Below are 27,747 nucleotides of genomic sequence, written 5' to 3'. Positions count from 1 at the left end.
TGAAATCATTTTGTTGACATTTATCAATAATCACAGGGACCAAAAAAAAAAAAAATATCTTGATGTAATTTAAAAAAAAAAAAATGTTTGTTCATAGTTTTATGTCAATTTGTACGAAACCCTAATTATAAGTATCATGTAAAAAATTCAATTCTCACATTTCATTATCTCGTAATTACGAGATAATTATCTCGTAATTACCAGAAAAGATCTCGTTATTACGAGAAAAGATCTCGTAATTACGAAATAATTACATATGTATCTCGAAGTTACGAGAAAAGATCTCGTAATTACGACATAATTATCTCGAAATTACGAGAAAACATTGATATAAGGCCGATCGAGTTGTACAACTTATGGGTAATCTTGGAAACGTTTGACACTATTCCCTGTTTGTTGATAGGTCAGGAAATCGAAATGATCTTATTCAAAGTGTGTGTGACATAATATTGTCGTCCGGTGTCGCATGATTTAGGAATGCTAAATACCTATAACATTCGTTCCGGGTTATCATTTACGTTCCGGTCCGTGTAAGTTTAGTTCCGGTCACAATCACACTTTTAAAAATATGAAATGCATATGTTTAGGCACATTTCTTGTGATTTTATTTTTTTCATCGGGTTATACAATAATCAAAGACTAATATTATTAGAACCGGAATATTTATATATCTATTTTTGGGTTGTAAAAATTTGTCAGATCAACAGGTGTTTATTCTTGTTTTATTACGGAAGTTTTGATCTCCAATTCAAAGGATTGTAAACTGGAGGTGTGAAACCTGTATATATACATGTATGTAGATAGAGTTGTTACATGACTCCTTCTACAATATGTACCAACACAAACCCTCACCATTATTAGACGTACATGTAGCATCAGGTACTGATCTACATGTATAGGAATGAGACTTCTTGAACTAAGTTTGGATTTTTATCTATCTATTTTTACAAATTTAGACTATATACTGAAATGTGTGCAATATTTTTCTTTTTTATTGATCAATGCCATCATATAATTTTAATGATCAAATCATTTCGTACTGGTTACTTAAAATATTGAGTATACGCGTGAGTGAGTGTGTGTGTGTGTGTGTGTGTGTGTGAGAGAGAGAGAGAGAGAGAGAGAGAGAGAGAGAGAGAGAGAGAGATAGTGTCTATGGCACTAGTCCTGTACATGCATGTTACCAAGAAAGTAAAACCAAAAGATGTATACACTTAAGCGCTAGATAGTGGTTTGTTAAAATAATGATATTTTCATATTATAGATATTTTAAATTGAAATTTATCAATATTTAAAATGAAACAAGTCAAACATGTAATTATTTAATGAGATTAATAAAAAGGCGATCACGGCCTCCATTGAAAATGGTATTGGAATCGTACAAGAATTCCAGATATTCATTCGCATTAAACAATTCAGCATTTAACCACAGCTAAATATTCTCTACAGAGATACCTATAGTTATCTTACCGCCCCCACTTCCCATCTATTGCGGTCGGCGACAATATATTCCAATGGTCTATTGTCTCCGACGACAGTGTGTACCGTGATGCAAAAAAAAATATGCCTTCTCTTGGCGCATATTATCGTCGGCGACAATATGTAGTATATGTACCAACGGACAATATGTACCGAGAGGGTACGTGCATATCGTCGCCGAGGATGATATGTTCCAAACGACAATATGTATTACAAGAATCTTGAACTTTCAAATTCATACACAGTTACACTAAGCATCATGATAGTTTAACTTTATTATTAGCTTATGTCATCGTAAAACTTGTAAAATTTAATTGATTTAATTAATTGATAGCGCAGAAACCTACCATAATAAATCGCCGTTTTCTTTCCTTTGTACTTTAAATGCATGAATAAACTTTCGTTCGGTAAGTTAACTTTCTAAAAATTCTATTGGTCTACTTGGCATGCTTTGAATGAAAAGTGATTTCTTAAATTTAAAACAGCATCCAAAACACACTGACGGAATGAGGTATCATGTGACCAAAATTTACATATTTTTCTCGTAATTTCGAGATAATTATCTCGTGATTACGAAATCTTTTCTCGTAATTACGAAATTATTATCTCGTATTTACGAGATCTTTTCTCGTAATAACGAGATAATTATCTCGTAATTACGAGATCTTTTCTCGTAATAACGAGATAACTATCACGTAATAACGAGATCCTTTCTCGTAATTACGAGATAACTATCTCGTAATAACGAGGTCTTTTCTCGTAATTACGAGATAGGGGAATGTAAATTTATTTTTTATATGATACTAATAGGCTTTCGTGAATTTGAGATATAGTGTACAAAAGAAATGAAATTCAAAACTGATTTTTAAAAAAATCATGATGTGCATTAACTCTTGACACATATATGCACATGCATGTTACATGTATTATGTTTAGTTTCAGTTTAGTTTATGCTGAAACCTTGCGAAACTAGGGACGTAGACAATGTGTATATTCGACCCTCCTGAACGCATTTTTCGTACACTTTATAAAATTTGTTACGCAGCCATATTCGAGATATGTTCTGTTTTTGTAGGAAATGCGGAGAAACACGTGTAAAATCTCAAACATGAGAAAAATAGAATGGAATACTGGTTTAGACAGACCTAGTAATTGAATGATAGTAGGAGAGGACCAATATAATTGTCATAAATATTGCCCTTCACTACATTTTGATATTTCTAATCCCCCCTCTCTCTTTCCTCCTTTATTTTTTTTTTTTTTTTTTTTTTTTTTTTTTTTTTAAATGTAACGTCTGAGGATTATAAAATGAAAGCGCTAGCGTTAAAATTTTAACTTTGTGTACTGTTTATTCTATTTCTTTTAATATTTTATATCGAACACTGTGATTTTTTAAAAACACAATTTGGATATATATATATATATATATATATATATATATATATATATATAATTCAATAAAAAAAAATATATTTTGGAACTGTATATTTTCCTGCTTTTTTTATTGAATTATTTTGACTGTGTGATATCAACTCTTTCTATTTGGATTAGATATATATATATATATATATATATATATATATATATATATATATATATATATATGTTAAAATGTTAAAATCCAGAAAGCGCTAGTGATTTGAATATATTTTGGAACTGCATATTTTCCTGCTTTTGTATAAAATCATTTTGACTGTGTGATATGAACTCTTTCTATTTCTATTTGGATTATACATGTATATATAATTTAACAAATATTGAAGATCTAGTACTACATGTAAATCTGATATTGGAACCTGATCTCATTTTTCTTTGATATACATCAGTGTTAATTGAATGTACTTTTTATATCCTTTTATACCCTATGGAATCCACCAGGAAGTCACTCCTGACTATATGAACCCCGTTGTTTATTTGTTTCTATTCGCTGCAATTGCGGATGCAGGGTGGTTTGTAAGAATATTTGCTGAGGTCATTTGGGCCAACTTTTGTTTTAGAATGCGCCCTGGGGATAACCAGGAGTTGTCTGACCTTTACCAAGATCTCAACATTTTTTGCGTTGTAACATTTGCATTCAATTATAAAGTCTGTTGACCCCGAGAAAGACACGGGAAATGACCACAGTTTTGATTGCAATTGATGAGAGTGATTTCGCAGAAAATGCCTTCAAATGTAAGTAAATTTAATTTGTTATTACACAATGAACTCGATCAGTCATGATGTTTTTAAAAAATATATGGAACGCAATTATGGCATACACTGTATTAAATAGAAGTTCCTTTTAAAAATAATATCTGTTGGTACATGCATTTACTTCAACTATCTTAACTTCTCATTGCCCCGTGACCTTGACATTGGTAGCATTGGCCATGAATTACACTCGTTATACGTTTAGGTCACGCACACGAGAGTAATAATGCAATCAGGGGCGGATCCAGGAATTGTGGTTACGGGGGGCGCGAAGCCCTAGTGGGTGTCTAGGGGGCAAAGCCCCCCCCCCCCCTCCCCCGGAAGCTCCTAGATTTTACAGATTTTATGGGGCTTGAAATATTTCTCCTATAAAGTCATTTGTACTATTTCCTGTCCTTTTAATAAGATGAAATTAATAAAATGACCCAAATTTTAAGGGGGTTTTGGGGAAAAAAATAGGTTCTCCCATTAAAGTAATTCAAGAAATCAAAGGATTTTGTAATTTATTTCTCCGGGAGTGGAAGAAATTATTGCTTCTTTTATAAATTTTAGGGGGGGGGGCTCTAAATCCGCCACTGGCAATGCCTCGCGTCAGACAAGATCACAAATATACACTGTACATATTATATAATTTGAATTTAACATCAAGTTGTCCCCTTTTTCATGGAAGTCGCTCCAATTAAGGGGGCCAAAGGCCTCGGTGATAAGACCGTGATTCAAGACTGGCCTTACAAGAAATATTCGTGAAGTTTTATGCGTTTTATACTTAGCAATCGAAAAATAGAAGACCATTTCGGACCACTTGCATTGATCAACATCAATTAAATCCCATGGGGATCAGGGTTAGAATATATGTAGGTCCTCAGTACCCCTAATCTCGGTTGAGATTCGGCTCAGCTGAATATTTGGACTGACGCCTTCACCGAATCTCGGAGCAGTCCTTCATAATTCATGTCTGGAAATTTACTTTCAGTTTCGGCCAGTTCTACAAATGTAGCAATTAATGTGCACTTATTTGACACTGCTGTCCGCTTCAAATAAGAGATTTGACTACCAAACTAACTCTCTATCACTATTAATTTTGTATTGCTTACCGTCTAGGTCTAAAAATCCCAAAATGAAAATAGGCACTAAATTTTTGGTTCAAATGAAGACTTCCATGGCCCAATATTTTATCTCTTGGAATTGAAGAGTTCCTATAGGAACTCTTCAATTTTGGGAGATAAAATATTGCGCCAAAGAAATCTTCATTTGAACGGAAAAATAAGGGATGGTTTATTTTATGGAATATACATAATTAGACGGTAAGAAGTGACACAGACTTGGTTTGATAGTCACCTAACTGATTTGAAGCGAACAGCAGTGTCACTTATGTGCACATTAATTGCTAGAACCGGTCGAAGCTGAAAGTAAATTTCAGACATGAATTATGAAGGACTGCTACGAGATTCGGTGAAGGCGTCAGTCCAAATATTCAGCCAAGCCGAATCTCAACCGAGATTACAGTACCCCTTGATTGTCGTTGGAGGCTATTAAATGGGGCGGTCCTTCGGATAAGGCCTCAAAAACCCAGGCCCCGCGTCAAGGCAGGTGTGGCACGATAAAGATCCCTCCCTGCTCAAAAGCCGTAAGTTCAGAGCATAGGCCTAAATTTTGCAGCCCTTCACCGGCAATAGTGACATCTCCATATGGGTTAAAAATTCTCTAGTGGGACGTTAAACAATATATAAAATCAAACGTCCCTTTTGATATTTTATAATGTTTCTTGAATATTTGAAAGATGATTAGTTGAGAATTTGACATCTTGGTCTTGATGTTAAGGTCATACTTCATCAAGATATAGGGCTCACATCTTTGTAGATGTAATTGTAAATGTCTAAAAATAAAGCATGAAAAAAAAAGAAAAAAAAGATATAGGGCTCACCGTGGATATGACCGGTCGACAGGAGATGCGTACTCCTCCTAAGCACCTGATCCCACCTCTAGTGTGCCCGGGGGTCCGTGTTTGCCCAACTATCTATTTTGTATTGCTTTCAGGAGTTATGAGATTGATCACTGATCGTTATATTCACCTTTTATATATATATATATATATATATATATATATACATATATATATATATATATAATGTTTTCCGTTTTTCATACGAATTCCACGTTTTCGAGGTTGAATTCAATGTCGAAGTCATCTCTTAAGTTTTAAACAAGTAGAAACGTTGTAAACACGAGAGGGTACAGTAGAAAGCCGTCTAATTGCTCAATTAGGATTACTAAACCGTATTTTTATTTTTCAAGAACGGGAAAAATAAGATAACAAATATTTTGATCGAAGCATTGTGCCCATGACTTAGAGGTGTACATGTAAACCTACCTGAAACAATTTTCTGTAGACAATGCTCACAGCGAGTGTAAAAATCAACAACTTCCTAACTTTGCATTCCATAGTATAAACGACTTCTAGAGAAAGGTTTGTGTATCGCTATTTCACCATGGGAATATGGTTTAATGATTTTCTCTTAATGATATATTTTTGCACCTAACCTAATGTGTTTGTTATTCAAAGAAATGGAAACCACAATTTAATCTTACTCTTTACTAGACCGACCTTGTAGTATACAAATCGGGATTTTGGAAAATACATATAAAAAGCTCATTTGCTGCATGCTCGAGAAGATTTAGGGCAGATACTGTTGTTTACAACCATTTAACAACGTAAATATTTATATCCGTGTTCAGTGGAACAGTCCGTCCATTTAAATAGAAACGCCATTGCTATAAAAATTCTGCATTAATTTTACAGTTTGACATTGCCGAGAATTTCACTATCGTTGGTTTTGTTATTGAAATCGATTTTCCACGATGTTGCACAAAGAGTCGTCATAGAAACCTACATGGCATACTTTATGATTGGTATATTAAACCATGCTTTTGATGTTTGTTATCACTATTCATCTCAATGTTGATCGTACTTACTGCATTACTCTAGATTTACAGGACTTGATTCGATTTGACCACCTGATAACATATGGAGAACTTATCAATTTAATCCCTCGAGTTTATTATTAAAATATCATAATTTGAAACAGCAAGTGTAATGAATTAGCTGGGAAACCTATATCCTTTAATTTTCTTATCCAGCGAGGTGCAGAATAACTGCAGTTTTGCACTTAGTCTTATGATATATCTGTGAGATTGCGCGGTCGTTTGATGGGAGTGCAGAATAACTGCAGTTTTGCACCTAGTCTTATGATATATCCGTGAGATTGCGCGGTCTTTTGATGGGGGTACTCGTGGCCTAAATTTTAGGAATAATAGGTTTTGCGTATGATCAGTTTTTAAATCGAGGTAGGCTACTGACAAACAAGTTGATGGTGCAGGGATTTCAACGTTAACAGTCTCGTTTAAAGTGAGCATTTCTCAAATTCTATGGTCGTTATAGCGATCTAGTTTGCCAATACAATCTATCATTGGGTCAAATGCTGTCTGACGTGTTTCATACCGATTGTTCTCGGCACACTCGATTTTGACTACGAATAACTCCGTTTACCTGATCAAAATATGTAGGGCTCACGACGGGTGTGACCGGTTAACAGGGGATGCTTACTCCTCCTAGACAGCTGACCCCACCTGGTATATCCAGGCGTCCGTGTTTGCTCAATTCTCTATTCAGTATTGCTTATAGGGGTTACATGTATCAAATTGATCACTGTTCATTATTTTGACCTTTTATACAAAGTTGTCGCCCTACTATTTCTGATATCTCAAACGTTTTATGAAATTCAAAATAAATTATATATTGCGAGTCCAGCATATTTCAATTTAGGGTGTAAAACTCTTGCGAAACATATCATAAAAATCAGTTAAATTGTAATTTTTAATAATTATTTGTTCTTTTATAAATTTTAATGAATCGCTTTTCAATGAACACATAGAAGCCCGTGCTGTTGTCATTGAAAAATGTGCAAGTTTGAGTGATTTTTGCGGAACTTACATGTATATACTATATAAAGTTTGGCCTTGTGAGATGTTCCAATAAGTCTGTAGTGAGTACTTTCTAACAGATGCTTTCCATGCATGGTCATCCGATTTGAATATTTTTAAAAACACTGACAGAATTTCTGTCAGTTTCCAATGGTTGCAGCCATGCATTACGAACAATTTCTGCATATACCTGTATACATATCCGAATCTTTTCTTAAAATTGATTGATTGTATATTGTTTAAAGTCCCTCTCGAGAATCTTTCACTCATATGGAGACGTCTCCATTGTCGGTGAAGGGTTGCAAAATTTAGGCCTATGCTCGGCGATTACGGCCATTGAGCAGGGAGGGATCGTTATCATGCCACACCTGCCGTGACACGGGGCCTCGGTTTTTGCGGTCTCATCCAAAGGTTCTTTTTTTATTTCATCCGTTTAGTCGGCTCTTACGATAAGCAAGGGGTACTGAGGACCTGTTGTAACCCGGATCCCCACGGGCTTCTTTTCTTAAGATCCGGTCTACATATGTATGTATATTGCTCATTATGAACATACTTTTTAATACCAGTTGTGTTGGTCGTTTGATTAACGTCCCGTCGAGAATTGTTCACTAATTTAGAGGTCACCAACACTGTGCTTAGCGCTCAGGATGGTAGCAAGAATGTTGCCAACATCTGCCGCAACACGTGATCTCCATTTTAAGGTCATATACTCTATGCCGAGTGTTTGGCGAAGGAACAATCACTACCTATGTTTACGGCTTAGGTGTGACGCGGCCATGACACGAGCGGGTTCGAGCTCATCACAGTGGCGGATTTAAGGGGGTGGGGGGGGGGGAGGAGGAGGAGGCGCAGCCGGCGCGCGCCCCTTAAAATTTTCAAATTTAAGGTAAATCGTGGTATCTTGTTTCGAAAAATGTACTAAACGATAAAAGAAGCTATAATTTCTTCCACTCCCGGAGAAATAAATGACAAAATCTTTTGATTTTTTAAGTTACTTTATTGAAAAAACTTAATTTTTCCCAAAACCCCCTAAAATTTGCGTCATTTTATTAATTTCACCTTATAAAAAATGATAGAAAATAGTACAAATGACTGAATAGGAGACATATTTCAAGTCCTATAAAATCTGTAAAATCCAGGAGCTTTCGGGGGCTTCACCCTCTGCCCTCCCCCCAGGACCTCGCCCTGGACCCAATGGGGGGGGGGGGGGGGGCTCAAGGCGGCCCTCAGACCACCTGCTTCATAAAGGGGCACCCCCCCCCCCGTAATCCCTATTCCTGGATCCGCCCCTGCATCACTTCCCGGTTTGGAAGCGAACGCTCTATCTCCAAATACCAGAGTACTTTAAAAATAGATTAACGAAATTTAAAAAGCATACACAATGTAAACGTTAAAATTTTAAAGATATTTTTTTTGTTGTAAATTACACGTACAGTATTTAAATTCTGAATATCTGAAACTGTACACTGTACTTCCAAAATAAAAACTATTTGGTTACAACATAATTAAAAAAGGAAAAGCAAAATGCCTTCCAAGAGGATTGTCGTCACAGATTTTTTCTAGCATTTCTATAGTTCAACTAAGCGATGGTATTACATGTATTAGCAGACCCTGTTAAATGAAAATAAAGCATCTGTTTATTCTGTACCTTATCTGTTGCAGCAAAATCTACCTTTTTTTCCTTTAATGTATCACAGAACTATCACTATACTTTCGTTGTTGTAGAATTGTTTGTCTACGGAAGCCCATATAGGACCTAGCAAAAATACAATTTTTAATTTGAAAAAAACAAATTTCAGAATTCGTTATTTCCAATTTAATTCTTTATTTCAAACTTTGAAATTCGATATAACGGATTCAATTCGTTATAAAGAGTTAGTAAACTTCGTAATAACAGATTTGAAAATTTGAAATAACGAATATATCAAATTGCCTAATTCATTGTAAGAAATTTTCATAAGTTTTATTGATCTTTGGGCATCTTCGTCCAACTATATTTATAACGAATTTGCTTTTATGAACTATCCGTTTTAACAGATTAATTGTGTTAATTTGTTATAACGAATCAAAATCCAAGTTAATGAATTTAATAGTTTATAATTTCAAACTATTTAACCTATTCTTACTAATTCTGCAATTCGATATAACTAATATACTAATTTGATATCAACGATTTCATAAAGCGTTACATCGAATTTGATATAAACATTCTAAAATTCCTGTTATCAAATTTATATTCGTTAAAACAAATTTTTATATTTGTTATAACAAATTCGTTATTACAATTTTAATCCGTTATAACAAATTTAAAAGTTTGAAATAACAAATTTGTAATAACGAATTCTGGACTTCCAACGATAAGTCCTCTATGGGCTTGCCACCATGTATTCGGTGAATGTATTTCGATCGATGACCCGTGTTCTAGGACTTAACAGAATAGAACGTTTTCGAACAGCTCTGTGCGCGTGTAAATGGATAAGGTATAGACACGAACAAAAAACACCGTCCGTAGTCTCATTTTTGAAGGAAAGCAGCATGGTTTAGGAGAAAGGGATACTACCAAACTGCCTTCTAATTAATAGCCATGCTACTTTGTACCCATCGATGGTTGGTTTGCTTGTTTGGAATTCAACGTTCTTTCGAGAGTATTTCACTCATGTAAAAGGATAGAATGTTAAAAGAAAAACGCTATTTATGGTAGCCCTTTCATCCCTGAAAATAAAAATAATTGACGTGACGTCTTCTTCTTGCAAACAAATGATTCTGTATGGGGAAATTTCTATCAAGCCTCAAATTGACCATCTTTGTTCATATTACAGTTCAGTTTTAAGATACCTGAGCGTGTTCAGATTTGTTTTTACACAGAACGGTTTTCGGGAATATGTCCGTAACGTCAAGCACAACGGCTACCGGTAAACCCATAGTTAAAAAATTAACCGGGAAACAAAACGGGCTTAGCACCCTTGAGTTAAATTCACGTATATCGTATATTTATCCCCTTTAACTGAAACTTTGTGAGTTAATCATTGTAATCAACAGTTCCATAAGTTTGTTTTTAAGTATCTAATTATAGACCTGTCTCGCTATTATCATGCGTCAGTAAAATTTTGGAGAGAATTATTTTCAAACATGTATATAATTATTTTCATAGTAATGATCTATTTTATCGATATCAAGCTGGATTTTTACCAGGTCATTCTAAAGTTTATCAATTATTAGAAACTTATCATAGTATTGTTCAAAGTATTGATGAAGGGAAATCATGTTGTATGATATTTTGTGACCTATCAAAAGCATTTGATAGAGTATGGCATAATGGTCTTATTTTCAAATTACAAACTTATATTATATCTGGTAGTCTTTTACATTGGTTCAGAAGCTACTTATGTCACAGATCACAAAAAGTAATGTATAAGGACCTTTTATCGTCACAACTTGATATATTTGCTGGTTTACCCCAAGGTTCTGTTTTAGGACCTTTACTATTTTTGATTTATGTTAATGATGTTGCTGTAAATATGTTAACAATGTGTAGATTATTTGCTGATGACAACTCACTCCAGCAGTCCTCATATAATATGCTAGAAATTGAATACAAGCTTAATTATGATTTACATATACTAGAAAAATGGTCAAATAAGTGGCTACTCAAATTCAATCCATCCAAGACTAAAGCTGTTTATTTTTCGAAAAAAGATAACTCTATTTTACCGAAATTATTTTTCCAAGGTGATAGATTGGAGTGTGTTCCAGTCCATCGTCATCTAGGCTTATTATTGTCACATAACCTCAGTTGGTCTTTATACATTGATTCCATAGCTGATAAATCTTTTTTAAAAATTAGGGCTTTTAAAAAGGCTTAAGTTCAAAATTGGCAGAAAACATCTGTCAAAATTGTATATAGCTTTTATTAGACCTACTCTTGAATATGCTTCAATTGTTTGGGATGGCTGTTCTGTTCACGATACTGATAAGCTTGAAAAAGTACAATTACGTGCAGCTAGAATTGTTACTGGTCTTCCTATTTTTGCATCTAGAGAATCCCTTTATTTAGAAACAGGCTGGCAAACTTTAAAAAGTAGCCGTTATATTGCAAAAATGACTACCATGTTTAAAATTTGCAATGGTAGCGCCCCTGATTATTTAAATGAAATTATTCCACATAAACATGAAAATATATCCCTTTATAATACTAGAAACAATGATAAGTTTTACATTCCAAAATGCAGATTAGAATTATTCAAAAAATCATTTGCACCTGACTCTGTAAAACAGTGGAATTTATTAGATGTAGAAGCCAGAGAAGCCATCTCAATCAATTCATTCCGCAAAAATATAACAGACATTACAAGACCACCATCATATTACTCTTTTGGAAAACGATATATCAACACTATTTATACAAAGCTAAGATACAACTATATACGTAATTATGATCTTTATAAATTAAATATTACAAATTCTCCGTTTTGTACATGTGGACATATTAATGAAGATGTATACCATCTCTTTTTTGCTTGTAAAAATTACTCCAGGGCTAGAAATGATCTTTTTAATCGCCTTTTCATGCTTGACTTGGTTAATATTGATACAAAATTGTTATTATGCGGTGATGTCAATTTACCTCTGCAAACTAATATAACTATTTTTTCAGTTGTTCATAAATTTATAGAGGAAACTAGTAGATTTGTTTAATCATTGTACATTTTACCTGTTAATTATTACCTTGCATGACATATTGTAATATTTTAGGAGAGGGACTTGTAAGTTGTCAGAACTTGTTCCCAATCCTTTTGATTTCATCAATAAAATATGTTCAAAACAAAAAACAAAACATAAGTTTGTTTAATTATCATTTGAATATCTTCGTCCATTTCAGGGTATGTGGCGAACTTTCATAAATCTGACAGCAGGTTGATCCTGCTACACGTCATAGAAAACCTGGGGATCACAGATATGAGTAAGTCGTACGGCAACTGTATCATTATCTAATGTAGATTGTACGCAAGCGTACATGTACATACGTGATTAAGTCGTACGGCAACTGTATCATTATCTAAATGTAGATTGTACGCAAGCGTACATACATGAGTACGTCGTACGGCAGCTGTATCATTATCTAATGTAGATTGTACGCATGCGTACATAGATGATTAAGTCGTACGGCAACTGCTATCATTATCTAATGTAGATTGTACGCAAAACTTAATTAATGTTGAACATGCGAACGACGTACAAGTTATTTATAGATATGTCGTACTCCAGGAAGAAAATGATTTATCATTCGAAAGTTACATTGTATGTACAATGTACATTGTGTGATTTTTCTGTTTTTTACTCGATAAACCTAATACTTTTTGTGTGAGTTGTATATGGACCACTATAATCAGAATACCAACATGATGTTCACAGGTCCAGCCCGGTATATTGAGTGTCAGAAAGAGGCTCGACAGAAAGCGGACAGTCTGAAACAAAGATATACGACCATGTCAAGTGAACTAGGGGTGAGGCGTTTTTAGTGTACATGTATTTGAGAACATATTCAATTATGTAACTCCTTGATGCATATACGTATACTGTCATTCAAGATGACGCACTATATAAGATACGAGCTATACACCCAGTAGAGTAATCATTGTACAACGATATATTTATTGCATCGGAAATATATTTATGTTAAAACCTCACTGATTATCCAAGACAACATAGCAGCTTTGTTTGTTTCCAAATATCATAACAGAGAACATGTTGAAGTGTAAAAGTTGTCATTTATTTAAATGACGAGAAAATGTAAATCATAAAATAATAAAAGAATTGGCTGGGAGACAAACCAGCATCAAAGATATTGTTGACATATAAACTGTTTCTTGACTAGAAATGCAGGTCAATAAATTATTACACAACAGTGGTATCCCAGCCACAATATTTTTACAAAACACAGATGTGATATTGCTATAGAATACATATCAATCTTTATTGGAAACAAAAGTGGTGCATTGTAACTCAGGGAAGCTGATTTACTTAGAATATTTCTAAAAGGTTCAATTTGGCGTAATAAAATATGGACATAAAATATGAATGCGATGGTTTTTATTGTTGTTCTTATTTCATACATCATGTCCTCTTTGATAAGTGGTCTTGAACTTTATCAGTAAAATATATATCTTGACCTTCACGGAGAAAGAAGTTTATGTCTTGTATAGTTGTACATTTTCACAGGCATGCGACGTTTTATATATATATATATATATATATATATATATATATATATATATATATATATATATATATATATATATATATAAATCGTCTTCCTGTAAACATATATTCAGAATTTACATCACGCAGCCATCTTGGTTTTCTTATTTATCAGCTGCATCGCTTGCAATATTCGGCGAAAAGTTTGCTATAATGCAGAAATTAAACCCCTGCTGTCTATGTTCACAGGAAGACATTTTTTTATTATATATATTTAAAACGTTGAGTGCCTGTGTACATTTCATAGTTTAAAAGTTCAAATGACCAAGATTAAAGTTGTGGGCGGATTTAGTAGCCATAGACAGAGATACACATGAATTGTTGTATCTTTATTTGGAGAATATTTGATACTCAGATTTATTTTGTATTCAATTTAGGGACATCCCTGCCCAGGGGATGAATATCACAAAACGACAACTCTCAAACCTGAATAGGCTTGAGGCTTTTTCTTTTGTCACTTTAGAATTATAATTTTCCTTACTACGTACAGATGTACATGTATATAGATTAACTCGCAGAACCAGCAATTTTGTTCAGTTTGTGAGTAAAATGTCCAGTTTACACAGAGATAAATTCTTCAAAAAGAATGTTTAATCCTATACTGTTCAAATCAAGTCTTTCTTAGTCTTGAGAGTTATGGTTGTTCTTGAGTATTGTAATACTACAAGGTTTTGAATGGGGAAACTACAATTGCTCGGGTAAATTTTATTTTAAACTCTCAAGAACCACAAGGACATAACAAAGATTATGTAGCGTAGATTCAAGGTTGTTCTCAATAGAAGCCATGGCTGGTTCTTATGTACAGTGTATGAACAAAGTGACTCAGCTGGGGGTTGTATAGGGCCTCTTATCTTTCCGATCTTTTAGATGCAAGGGAAAAGAATTTTCATTTAAACGGATAAGAAATAAATTTCCAACATGGGCAGTTTCCACAACCGCAACTTGATTTTATTTCACCCCTTCAGTGTTGGGTTGGTCGTAATGTTTTGTTCAAAGTAATATGGTTTTGGTTTTTTTCTACGAAGGTTGAATCTGATATCCAAATTAAAACAGCAGACAAACCCGAGCATGCCATCGTGGACACTGCGGACAAAGAAAAGGTAGCTTACATTGTCACCGGAAGTCGGGGGATGGGTTTGATCAGACGGACGATACTGGGCAGCACTAGTGACTATATTGTCCATCACGCACACTGTCCTGTTCTTATCTGCAAACGCCAGTGAGAAAGACAGACATGAAAACTCTGTAACACGTGTAACCTTAGGTATAAATCTTAATTGTAATCACTGTGTATTTCATGATAAGAACTTATTTACATATTTACACTGTGTTTGTTTCAATTGAATTATCGTTATATTTGATTGTGCATGTGGTACTCAAAAGGAATGACTGTTCAGACTTAATCGTTATTCAAGCTTTTCTTTATTTTACTGCGTGAATATGCCGTTATAGTATATTCGGACTTTCATAGCCTGTATCAACTTAATGAAGTTTATAATTTTTATGATAAGCTATTAAAGGCGCATTTATCTACAGAAATGCCCATTGTAAATCAATACACTAGCTAGTAAACAAAAATAGCACACTTCGGAAACTTCCCAGTCTACCTCATGTAAATTGTATATGCAGTTCACGATTGTCTTTATTGAAATTAGTGAAGTTAACGTTTGTTTTGTATATAAAACATCTTATTCAGAATAAAGATATGAATATGTTATTTTGCCATTTTCATAAAACGAAACGTAAGACTAAGATAAAAAAGAATAATGATGTCATACAAGTATGAATGATTTATCATCGAATTATAGGGAAATCTCAATATTTCTACTTTCGTTTATCTTAGTCGTAAAAAATAGTTTTTAATGAGGGTAAAATTATTGTTTTTCCGATCCAAAGGAATAACCTGCAACAGGGATATGCTATAGAGCATATTAAAGTTGGCATTGCAGTACTGACCGAGGCGGTAAAATGATGTAGGATTTTTTTTTTGTGTACACTGTATGTGTGTGTAAATAATTGTAAATTCAGAATGAGTGCCTCAATGGGAACATGGTTCTTTCTGTTGAGAACGTGTAAACTCTAGACACATCGTCCATCAATCAGACTCTTTCCCACTCCGCGGAGGTATCCATGTACCAGATAATTGATACCTACACGTTATATTGTCTGACATGTCTCAGGTGTGCTACGGGGGGTCATCGTACAGAGTTTTCAAACTCTCCGTAGCCATACAATAGTTTTCATTTGTGTGTGACGGTGTGTGTCATCAAATGGAAGGCTATATTTCTAACAACGATATTTATAAATTATAAATCTATAGCGTCCTTTCCATGAAGAATATTCAAGATTATGAAAATGTCCTAATAGAAAATAAATGATCTAAGTAACGAATAGCATTCTTATACATGTATCATATCCGTTTCAAACTGTTTTTACACTAACATAGCCTAAAATTAATTTGGCTTGCTTGTATTGCAGGTGCTCTTTTAATCATTTGCGCGCAGTAACTATCCAACTTTTTTCTTTTTTTTGGTTACATTTCTCCGAACAAATTTCACACATGCAATGCAAGTACCACAAATTTTGACTTATACTAGTACATGTATATGGCGCTCAATCCCGTAGCAGCCAGAATTCTTTATCGCGCCAACGCCTGCTGCGACACGGGACCTCAGAGTTTAAGGTCTCATAAAAAAAACCCGCATCTTTCATTTTTAATGTTGCGCGCTTAATGAAGGAACGGTCGCTGCGTACCTTAGGTTTGGCGCAGCCATGATACAGTTCAATCGAGACTCGAACTCATGATATCCCGATCATAAAGCAATCTCTTTAACCACTGAATCGACTGGAACGGTCCCGACAAGTGGGTTAATTCCTGATGGAAAGAAATATATTACGTTTATATTTGGTCATGATAACTAAGAATTTTCAGATTACACATGTAATACTATGATATGATACAAAAACGAAATGTTAAGCTTATCCCCTATTTCTCAGGGCTGAAAGCAATTATTTAGCATCTAACACACACACACAGAGGGAGAGAAAGAACGCGCGTCATGTTAATCGCTAATCCTTTTTCCATTGATTGGATCCATAAGTAAATCGAAAGCTAACTTACAGTGTCACGCGCATGTGTAATTCACAGATTTTAACTTTAATTTTTATCTCCCCTTAACGGATATTAGAAGATGCTAAGTAATTACAGCCATATGATTGAATGTTTGATATACCAACGGCCCCAATTCTTGCAATGGACAGCATAGTCTAAACGGACAAGTACGGATTTTACAATACGCCACAAGGCATTTAACTGCAAGCAGTGGAATTTTTCCCATATACACTGTACAAGCATGACCCCGTGAAAAGTCGAATAGATACAAAATATTTCATATCTAAGTTGTACCGCAGCTGTAGAAGGACGCATTCGCAATGGCCACAGTTATTGTAGCAATAGATGAAAGTAAATTTGCAGAAAATGCCTTGAAATGTAAGTATGAAACATAAAACATAAAAATGTAAATGGGTTATCTTTGAATTTAATGTCTTTGTAGTATTAGTACTTGCTTTTGTCGATAGGCGAATGTTTATCAGACCGAATTACGGAGAGTAAATGGTTCACACATTGTATGTATGGCTACTAAAGGTTATTTAAAGTTCAAATTGAAAAGGAGATTTTCTTTGTAGTTGTGCTTAGAATTTGTTTCGTGGTGTCCGCGATTGATCAGACCATCAATGCATCTTTAAATTCAGGGTCAGCCTAAGATTGCATATGAAGTCTGAGTTTAAATTCAGTAAAGGAATTTCACTGTATGTTTTGAATATAGATGAATGACAATGAAAAACTTCTTTACGCGGTTATAATAACATCATTGTTATTCATAGATTTGTAATCCCCTTTTGAAGTATAACAAGGAGTAATCAATAGCGAAATGCATATGATATTTGAATTTAGAACTGTTCTTTTCTAAATGTAACAAATATGTTCTTTCCATAGAAAATATTTTATTTCAAAAAGGGGGGTAATATAACTCTGGATGTAACTGAATCTACACCCATAACAATGTCCCACAATAATCGGCTGTTTAACAAAAAATGCTATCTGGGTATGTCTTCAAACAAGTACATGTACCGTAGATAATTCGAATAAAAATGCAACCTAGCATGTAGGGTGGGTCGGACCCCTGCCCCCTCTAAATCCGCCACTGCATACATACATCGATGACTAAAAAAAAAACACTTGTAATTACACTGAACGCTTTCGCCGTGTTGTCCGGCTCTTCAGAGTGTGACATTTTTAAAATTGTAAAAAATGAGCCCGACAATAAATGAATGTGGATCATGTTTACTTAGTCACCGTTGGATATATATTTTCCTATACCTGAACTTTTACAACCTCCCCCCCCACCTCTCTCTCTCTCTCTCTCTCTCTCTCTCTCTCTGTGTGTGTGTGTGTGTGTGTGTCTCTGCCTCTCTCTGTCTCTCTCTCTGACCCATTAAACTAAACCATCTGTAGAACATACGTACATGTACATACAACAAACAAAGAAACAAAATCATGCATTAAGATGCATTAGATTTAGCGCATGACGTGACACCTTGGTACACGTTTGCTATGTAAGGGTATGGTACATGTTTGGCTACGTTAGATTTTATTTATTACATTGCACGTCTCCTATAATTGGCCTACTAAGTTCCCGAAATCTAACCTTTAACTGGGATAGTGTTTTTGTTCCTGTTCAGCAATACATGTTCCAGTGTCTTTGATGATAGATTGATGGGGACTGTCTATGTTTATCTGTTTGTTTATCAAATATGTACAATATGAAAGAGAGCAGCGGTCATTCACGAAGTGCATGAGATAAATCTAAATCACAATGTCTATTTTCGTCATTGCATACAATGTACATGTCATGTACATGTTATTTTAGGTTATATGGAAAACTTCCACAAACCCGGACACAAGGTGATAGTTCTCCACGTCATAGAGAACCTGATCGATGCCAAGGACATGAGTATGTGTAGATTCTGCATATTATCTCTACAAATCTAAATAAATGGGGAAAATATGACATTCTGATTCCAGATAACTGTACATGGAACTATATTTTTCACCATTCTTCCACCAGACGGCGCGTTACGCAAGTTTCACTTACGCTCTTAGCGCACGGAACTCTGGGTAGAGAATGATTATTTACATTTTCAACGTGTTTGTCTTAGATATCGTAACAAATTATAATGAATGTGTTGCAATCGTGAAATATACAAGGGATTCCGACAGAAATAAAAGTAAAATGTAATTGGAAGTTCAGTTTTGAAAATGCATGAGGGTATGAAAAGCAATGCTTCACGTCGGCATATTTTTCCATGACGCGATAACGCGCTTCATGCAGTATGCCAGCGTGAAACGTCACAGTTCATACCCTCATGTATTTCCAAAACTGAAATTTATTTCTTAAAAGTACATGTAAGAAAAATATATGATATATTCTATGTACATATTATGATACATTTACATGTATTTTTATATTTACTCTGGAATTTGTATTTTCAGGTCCAGGACGTATTATCGAATTGCGAAGAGAGGCCCAGAATAAAGCACAGGCTTTGAAAGACAAATACTCAAAAGTTGTGACTGACCTTGGGGTAAGACAAGCAAAGAAAAGGATCGTGTGCATTATTAACTATATTGCCCTGCTTTTCTTATGACCAGTAACATCAATGAGCTGATCAACATCTAAATTTAAATCCTATGAATTGAAGTCTCATTGTATGATTGAGATCATCTAAATACTGATGAAAGATGTTGCGCGGATTATTAAGAAATTCATTGTTTATTGCTGGGATATTTCACAAAATAATTAGCGACGATTCATACACATGTACATGTACGTTCATGTATGTGATTGATGTTGATAATTTCGTAGTTCAATTGAGTCGCCAAACGCAACCAATGTTCGCCATATGGAAAAGATAAAACGATTTGTCATCCCCTCCAATATCCCCCTCTCAAGATTAAAATAAAACACGAATTTTACCAGATCTCATTACTATTTAATTCATACACGTGTAGCTGCATCGTTTGGAGTTCAAGGTACAGTGTACATGTATCAGCCGTTCATGGACGAGAACCTCTGGTATTTATCTTTAAACATGTTCGTTACGAAAATTGTGTGTTTAATATCCCCAGGGCATATATCTCAGACCACGAGGTCAATTCTAAATCGGAAAACATAAACATATTTTTGACATTAAGATTGTCTGTAATCCCAGGTTGTATTTTTACAATGACTAAAGTTAAAATTAAGTTCGTTTGAAAGATTATCTGGAGTATACAGGCCTTTAATGCAAATGAAACTCAGATTCAAGCAATCTAAATAGAATTAGATCCTTCATCACGTTTCCGTATTTGGATATGTCGCTCAAACACGGGAGTGTGAAGCACCTAGTTCTAATTCTATCACGGTTAGTGCAGAGATCAAAGGAATCCCGCGGTCATTATTCTTCGATATATAGGAGTGTAGCTAGAACGAAATGTGCTCACCAAAAAGGCAGGGGATTTGGGTCCGCTTTAAGGCGCCCAGTAGGTCCATGTCAAAGCCCTGGTGGTGGACATGGGGCGACGCCCTCGAAAGCTCCTGGGTTTTAACATTTTCTTTGGACGAAATCTGCACTTAAATTCGTAACAAAAAGAGGCCTATATGAATCTAAATAAACTAATCTAATAATTTAAGTATTTAGTCACAAACTCCTTAATGTATTGTTGCTTCATACAACTTTTCTTTCTCTTTTCTTTCTTTCTTGACTGAAAGATGTGCATATCATTCTTTCTTTCTTGACTAAAAGATGTGCATCCCATGGCGTGCTGTATGAGAGGCATCTACGCCCATGATATACAATGTAAATGTACCTGGGTACCTTCATACGTAATAAATTATTAGGAGAAAATTGATAATTAACATCTCACTTGCACTAATACAACGATAAAGTCGATAACTGATAATTCAATTTTACAATCAGAAAAATTAATTGATATATGTTGCAAAATAAATTTATAAATAATTGAATAATATTTGTCACTCAATATACATAAATCAATCGTTTGCATTGCGAGATCGATACACATGTAAACGAATATGGCGATGCACAGACAAATTAACCCTCTTCCACACATGTAGTTTTTGTGGACTGTGTATTCAAATCAGTTGATATAATCTGTCGACGTCAAAATAAATATAATTTAAAGTATTTTTTCAAAACAAATCTAGTATACCTTGTCATCTCACCTTTACTCGTCAGCAAGAAACATTTAGGACTACTCTATTTTTAAACTGCCATGATGTCACAGTGATTTTGGTAGCTGTATATGTACACTTTCTGAGCCGTAGTAGAATAGAAATAAAGTTCTTGTTTTCGTGGATGATGTAGGATAACCTCGTCGGTCTTGAAATGTGGTTTGAAATATAAAAATCTTGGCTACCGTCTCGGCTTTTATATTTCAAAATAAAATTTCACGACCTCGGGAGTTTTATCCTGCAACATCCGTAAACGTTATCTCTTAATATTAGATTGAGGTTTAAGAACACAACACATGATTATTTCCCTTCTTGTGGATCTGGACTCAGTTGCACGACGATTAGCTAACTTTAACAGACAATTAACTTCCCATTAACTCTTAGATTTATATAGCATTAACTAGACTTTACCCCAGTAACTCATATTCGTGCAACTGGGCCCTGAAAAGCTGTTCCATGTGTCACAATCTAATGACGCACGTGTATCGGAAATAAAACATTGATCTTTCTACCATGATTTCTGTTCTACATCCCATTGACGATCATGTTAACACTTTCTTGTCTTCATTATAATTTATGCCCTTGATAAAAAGATTGAAGTTATGTCGATTTTATGCGTGTACGTGTACACTAGGCTTGTATACTATACCTTGTTTATAATGTACCAACAACATTTCAGGCGGGAAGTGAAGTTAGAATAGAAACAGCGGAAAAACCGTCGCATGCTATCGTGGAGATTGCTGGAAAAGAAAAGGCCCAATTCATAGTGACCGGAAGTAGAGGAATGGGGGTCATACGACGAACCATTCTCGGCAGTACCAGTGACTTTATACTTCACCATGCCCACTGCCCAGTAGTGGTATACAAAATGGACCATCAGTAGCATTGCGCAGGCGTATCTGAAGAAGTGATGGAAGAATTAGATGTTCTATAATATTTAAGCTGTTGTGATCATCCCTCGGCATAAGCTGTATATGTCTAATAGCATCGTCATATTTAGTTTTACATTAGTCTTTATTTACAATTACATTCTTATTACTTGTATAATGTGTTCTCTATATTATATAGTATGTTGTATCCAGATTCTAAACCATAATGGTGGAGATTTGTTGTTATACTGAATATTTTATTTTCTAAATATTTTCAAAGATTTCCTCTGTTGTTTGTTTTTCATTTTAGAGTTCCAACGTATCCGTTATATGTAGTTCAGGTTTTAGAGGAAATAAATCGGGCAAAATCCTTAAAATAGATTGTCTGACAATTTTTGTGAAACGGAGAGAGAGAGAGAGAGAGAGAGAGAGAGAGAGAGAGAGAGAGCACCAAAAATCAACACTCAACATCCAAAGTGTCTGACCGGAATGTTCGAGTTAAATTATATAAGGATATATAAAGGACTAGAATGACCAACTACATTCATTACCATAATCAGCTAGTGCTAATTTGCATTTTTATTTTATATTTATTTCATTTGTATGTAAATATTCTGTCATCCCGAAGAAGGGAAAGGTCGTCTCGAAAATTTCATATTGTTCTTATCTTTGGTCATTTTAATACTTAATGATGTATATAATAGATATAAAATAATTATGCACATGTATTCAACAACAAATAGAGAGAGAGAGAGAGAGCATCTATTCACATAATCAATGCAGATAATACCTGTACATCTAGTGTATTTTGGGGTCATAATTACAGTGTACCACTATCGTTGAGGTCAACATTTTTTATCCACTTCCTCTTTTACTCGCCTATTCTTCAAGGGAAAGTTGAGATAAATTTTGTTTGTCCATTGATCTCGAACAGGACGTTCAAGAATTTTTCACCCTAACTATATAGACTACCATACCATACAACTACTATGTCATTACTTTCGATTCGATATCTGTGATTCCCTGTCGTAACACATAAAATGAAACTTTGGATTGAGAACATTTTGACATTTGTACATGGCATAAACTGTAGCACTGCGTCCCTACTGAACACCTACAATGTAACCATATAGACCTAGCCCTGATAATAACGAATATAAACGCCATTATAGATATGATCGGTACAGTGTATACTATTCCAGTGTCGCACCATGTTCTGTTTCATCCCCACATTACACTATATAAACATATACCGGTACTTTTTTTTTAAAAATTGTAAGCTCACCTTACACGCGAGAGTCACTAATGACAAAGGGTATATACCGGTATCTCTTGGGAGTCATCGGTTGATGCATGTCCGCTAAAATGTCCGTTACAATTGATTTATTTGATAATCTGGGCAGATAATTGTGCTATTTATTTTTAACAAATTCTTATTTGGCATGAAATATATAGATTCAATGGATTATGACATGTACATGTATATAATTTCGTGTATATTTGGTAATGTGCGGACCCATGCACTCTGTGTAAGCAAAGATTGTTCTAAGATCAGAAACATTTTTTAAAAGTTTGATTTTACTATGAATCCCTTATAAAAACTTAGATCCGCTCGGGAGATAAGGGTAAAAACAACGCAGTTTCCTTCTATTGGTGGAGTATCTAGGTCATCGCATGTCAGTGCGCAAAAGAACGATAACTCTATTTCCCCTCATCGTCTTTATTGGATCCGAATCCAGCATGGCTACTGTTGTTGTGGCTGTGGATGAAAGTAAATTTGCTGAGAATGCATTCAGATGTAAGTAGACGTAATCTTAATTTCATGTACTGGCTTATTTAGATAATTTAATTACATTGCAGTGTCCATCTTAGTGATTCTGTATGTACATGTATATAGGAAGTGCAGCGGTTGGGTTGTTGTGCACGTGTTTGCAACATTTTTAGAAGTTGATAGGCCTAAATAGTGTAAACATTACTGTATTAGTGACTGTGTGATGTCAGATTAAGGGTAAGCTGCGTAGTTTAAACAATTAAAAGTCATGGGTGTTTGTTTTTTCCCCGTCATTGATCAGCTCTGTATACCTTGTGGTTTATTGATTTTTCTGTCAGCCAGAAATATATCTAATACATTTGGGATTTTTTTCACTCGTTTTTACGCATGTAAAAATAAGTGTTTATAAATTGGGTTTTTCTAACATTTATTTAAATGTCGATGTACATGAAATAAAAAAAATTACAACTACATGATGTAATACAGGATGCAGATCTTATTTTTTTTTTTTTTTAAATAATCAATTTAGTAAACTTTCGCTGATGATCAGTGGCAATTCAGACTACCTCAGGATGTCGCCAGAAAGGACAAATACAGTATAGGCTGTATGATGAATACTTACAAAATATTATGAGATTAACACTGTGGACTACATGTAGTTAGATTTCCAATCATAATAACATGCGCAGATCCGGGATATTTTCCTAGGAGTGATCGAACTTTTGTCGAGAAAGAAAATAAAAAATCCTAAATCGTAGAGTTGGGGGGGGGGGGGGGGGGGGGGGGGGTTCCACAAATTCACGTGTTGAAACTTTCATTTCCATTTCGTTTTACTAAATTGCCATACAAATTAAATGGGGACCAACCAGCCGCGTAATAAAACTTTGCATGTAATATATACAAATGTAGATCTATAATTGTTTGTAAGGGTAAAAATCATGTCTGTTGTTTGTTATGCTCGAAAGGGCCCTAATTTGGAATAATTCTGTCCATCTATCTATCTATCGATCGATCTATCTATAGATTTATATAATATATGTAACGTTCTTTTTAGTAATTTAACGAACAGGGAAGTATATTATCCGAAAACGTTGGGATGGGGCTGGGACAGACTTCAAGCCACCCCCTCCCCTTCTTGACTTCCTATGTGCTTGCTTTAGCCAGAGACTTTCATTATTGAAATAATCTTCAGTTTCCTTGCCTGATGAATGATTGATCATCATACAATTTGTTTTCGGTTGGGTTCTACCGAAATCAATGATTTTATGATGATGCAGTAACATATGATAACACCAGTGAAATATCTGCATTGTCCAGATGTTTGTTGGTAAAACAGTGAAAAGTCTGAACATTGGTACGTCGCGTCGTATCCTGACATGTGGTTAAAGATCGAGTGTGAATAAAATTGTTTTATCCATCACCAGTATTGATATAAATTGTAAATGAAAGAAGGGTGTCACACAAATCGTTCCAGTATGTATTCCTCAGAGAACACTCTGTATAGAATTATTCCATGATAATTTTGTGATTTGGTTCTGTCCTTATTACTCAGTACACAAATGTAATAATTCATAAATCAAGATAGTATATACCGGTACATATATACTTTGCAAATTCCAAAATGGGAAGGGTCCGGACCCCTCCCCCTCTAGATCCGTGCCTGAATAAAGAACCATTATATTTCTTCCTTTAGAATACCGTAATTAATTAGAACAATATAGCAAAAGGATAACGAGTTATAATGGTTTTACAGGGTATGCAGCTAACATCCATAAACCCACAAACAGGGTGATTTTACTACATGCCATGGAGAACATCTTTGTCCCTGAAATGAGGAGAAGCACGTTTCCTACAACAATGAGTAAACTATGTTTCTAATTTTGCATTACTTGTACATTGTGTGTGTCTCAAGATTAATTGTAAACTTTGTAAAAGGGATGTCACAAATTATCTATTTCGATGCAAGGCACAAGAAAAGTACAAGGCACTAGATAAACGTGAACTTGTTGTAAGTTGGGGAAATAATTCAGTGATAATTTTGTATCATTCAGTGTAATAAATTACATGTAATTGTTTCAATTTTCTGTACATATGATAAAGAAGTGCATTTCTCACAGAGTATGTTTTTAAATGGCCACAGTTGAGATGGCCCTAAGACAAAGTTTATGATTTGTAGAACATGAATATTTGAAATTGAAAATAACGTGCAATTTTGCATGATACTTTTTGTTGTTTTCTGCTTTTTACTACAACTGAAAATTAAGATTTTGCACATGTCAATTGTCACTTAGAACTTTGAGATTCGGGTTTAAATCAGTGAAGGATGGTATCATTACACATGTACCGCTATAGTAATGTCCACTTTTAATAGGTCCTGGAAGAATTCAAGAACTCCAGAAGGAGGCAGAGGAAAAGTCAGCAGCACTGAAAAAAAAATTTGTCGATATGGCTGCCAGTCTTGGGGTAAAGTATTGTATGTAATTGTGGAGGGAATAACTTGGAAAATCCTAATCGATCGAGTTTCCTCTGACGTCCCAAAACTGCCGATCTCCGTGAAACTGACAGACGTAATATACAACATTATATATTACATTCTCGCCTGTGTCGTAACTGAAAGTAATGGTTGTTTTAATAAAGATTAAGGGTTCTTCGATCGCGGACGTCAGATGTATGGTGAAAATACAGAGGAACAGTTGACAAGTGGACTTTTTTTTTTATCTACACATGACATATGACAATCCTTACACAATTTCTATAGGTTTATTAGTCAGTCTTTGCCATAGAATTTAAAATCGACGAAAGCGGCTATTGCTTTACGTAAAAATTATAATTCAAATTATCATTTATTTTTATTTATTTATTTTTTTTTTGTTTCTCAAAAAGGTTAATGCTGAAGTCCGCATAGAAAAAGTTGACGGTAAACCAGAATATGCAATTGTGGATGTGGCCAGCCAGGAGAATGCTGGTTGTATAGTGACCGGAACTAGGGGAATGGGAGTAATAAGGAGAACCATTCTGGGCAGTACCAGTGACTTTATTCTTCATCATGCCAGCTGTCCCGTGGTCGTCTGCAAATTAGAGGAATAAAAATTGAAACTATTCACGCCGAATAAATACTTGTCGGGAAATCCATAAATGTTGTCTGGTTTCTGGAACTGTGTTCAGTTAAGCATAATATTGTAATGTTGATTTTAAGATACAGTGTACATGTTATCAAAGATTGCGTAGAATTATGTCGTATCTTACAAAATGTAAGTAATTTTCCAAATTAGTGATAAGCCAAATCCCACAATGCCGGGCTGTAACCATTCAAGAGTCAACACCATGTAGAGTCAGTTGTCTCCTAGGACCAATGATAGATTTACTTCAGATCCAAGGAATATTTTATTTTGATTTGTGCTTTTCATTTATGTACGATGATTTAGATGTTCTGTATATGTATTGTTATGAAACTCTGTAATACACCTCATATTAAGTCATTCGGTCAATTCACAACCAGCGATTTAAAGCGTGACACTGGGTTCGTATTTTAGTAAACATTGGGTTTGCACCAAATCGTTATGCGCTAGTAGTCTACCATATACGGAATTGTGATCAATATGTAATAAAAATATTGCAAGAAATTCTTAAATGTTGAATTTGTGTTTTTGCTTGGGAATTTCGATGCATCGATAAATATTCTTTGCACAACACTGAACTTCCATTATGAACGAGTCAATTGAAATTTTTTCTATTTACAAGGATAAGGAGAACAATTATTTAAATGTGTTCTGTACATATTCAAGACCGAAGATGAGCATGGCGATTTGTGAGTTTTACTGTTTGAATTAACGTGAAAATATTACATATTCATAATCCAATTGTCCATCTCAGATTGAACACTAGAGCTGCAGCCTGCATGTTT

At 34.6% G+C, this 27,747-nt stretch overlaps 4 protein-coding genes across 6 annotated transcripts in view; 3 read left to right on the top strand and 1 right to left on the bottom strand.

The window, feature by feature from the left end:
* LOC125653248 (peroxisomal sarcosine oxidase-like) overlaps positions 1–9,397 on the bottom strand; it is a 28,419-nt gene extending 19,022 nt beyond the window's left edge. Inside the window, exon 1 of one of the 3 annotated variants that reach the window (XM_048882618.2) lies at positions 9,299–9,397. The gene's annotated coding sequence lies outside the window, so the exon portion shown is untranslated. Of the gene's footprint in view, positions 1–6,040; positions 6,147–9,298 lie in introns of those variants that run through there. The other 2 variants (XM_048882621.2, XM_048882620.2) reach the window with 2 other exon arrangements.
* On the top strand, positions 3,477–15,625 carry LOC125653266 (uncharacterized). Its single transcript, XM_048882647.2, has 4 exons — positions 3,477–3,651; positions 12,530–12,610; positions 13,063–13,154; positions 14,934–15,625. The coding sequence occupies exons 1-4, from the start codon at positions 3,594–3,596 to the stop codon at positions 15,129–15,131; spliced, it is 429 nt and encodes a 142-aa protein (XP_048738604.1). The 5' UTR covers positions 3,477–3,593; the 3' UTR covers positions 15,132–15,625.
* A 1,595-nt stretch (positions 15,626–17,220) lies between these two features.
* On the top strand, positions 17,221–22,354 carry LOC125653263 (universal stress protein MSMEG_3950/MSMEI_3859-like). Its single transcript, XM_048882645.2, has 4 exons — positions 17,221–17,398; positions 18,840–18,923; positions 19,463–19,554; positions 21,883–22,354. The coding sequence occupies exons 1-4, from the start codon at positions 17,341–17,343 to the stop codon at positions 22,084–22,086; spliced, it is 438 nt and encodes a 145-aa protein (XP_048738602.1). The 5' UTR covers positions 17,221–17,340; the 3' UTR covers positions 22,087–22,354.
* Positions 22,355–23,715: 1,361 nt separating this feature from the next.
* LOC125653262 (universal stress protein MSMEG_3950/MSMEI_3859-like) lies at positions 23,716–27,474 on the top strand. Its single transcript, XM_048882644.2, has 4 exons — positions 23,716–23,870; positions 25,597–25,704; positions 26,215–26,306; positions 26,727–27,474. The coding sequence occupies exons 1-4, from the start codon at positions 23,747–23,749 to the stop codon at positions 26,928–26,930; spliced, it is 528 nt and encodes a 175-aa protein (XP_048738601.1). The 5' UTR covers positions 23,716–23,746; the 3' UTR covers positions 26,931–27,474.
* Positions 27,475–27,747: the final 273 nt, after the last annotated feature.

Source organism: Ostrea edulis, chromosome 7 (assembly GCF_947568905.1).
Source record: "Ostrea edulis chromosome 7, xbOstEdul1.1, whole genome shotgun sequence".
Taxonomy (NCBI): Eukaryota; Metazoa; Mollusca; class Bivalvia; order Ostreida; family Ostreidae; genus Ostrea; species Ostrea edulis.
This window is presented reverse-complemented; position numbering and strand designations above follow the sequence as displayed.

Coding starts and splice junctions, on each gene's coding strand:
- LOC125653263 (XM_048882645.2), top strand. CDS start 17,341: ATGGCCACAGTTATTGTAGCAATAGATGAAAGTAAATTTGCAGAAAAT. Junction 17,399..18,839: donor TGCAGAAAATGCCTTGAAAT/GTAAGTATGAAA, acceptor ATGTTATTTTAG/GTTATATGGAAAACTTCCAC. Junction 19,555..21,882: donor AAGTTGTGACTGACCTTGGG/GTAAGACAAGCA, acceptor ACAACATTTCAG/GCGGGAAGTGAAGTTAGAAT.
- LOC125653266 (XM_048882647.2), top strand. CDS start 3,594: ATGACCACAGTTTTGATTGCAATTGATGAGAGTGATTTCGCAGAAAAT. Junction 3,652..12,529: donor CGCAGAAAATGCCTTCAAAT/GTAAGTAAATTT, acceptor CGTCCATTTCAG/GGTATGTGGCGAACTTTCAT. Junction 12,611..13,062: donor CCTGGGGATCACAGATATGA/GTAAGTCGTACG, acceptor TGATGTTCACAG/GTCCAGCCCGGTATATTGAG.
- LOC125653262 (XM_048882644.2), top strand. CDS start 23,747: ATGTCAGTGCGCAAAAGAACGATAACTCTATTTCCCCTCATCGTCTTT. Junction 23,871..25,596: donor TGCTGAGAATGCATTCAGAT/GTAAGTAGACGT, acceptor ATGGTTTTACAG/GGTATGCAGCTAACATCCAT. Junction 26,307..26,726: donor ATATGGCTGCCAGTCTTGGG/GTAAAGTATTGT, acceptor TTTCTCAAAAAG/GTTAATGCTGAAGTCCGCAT.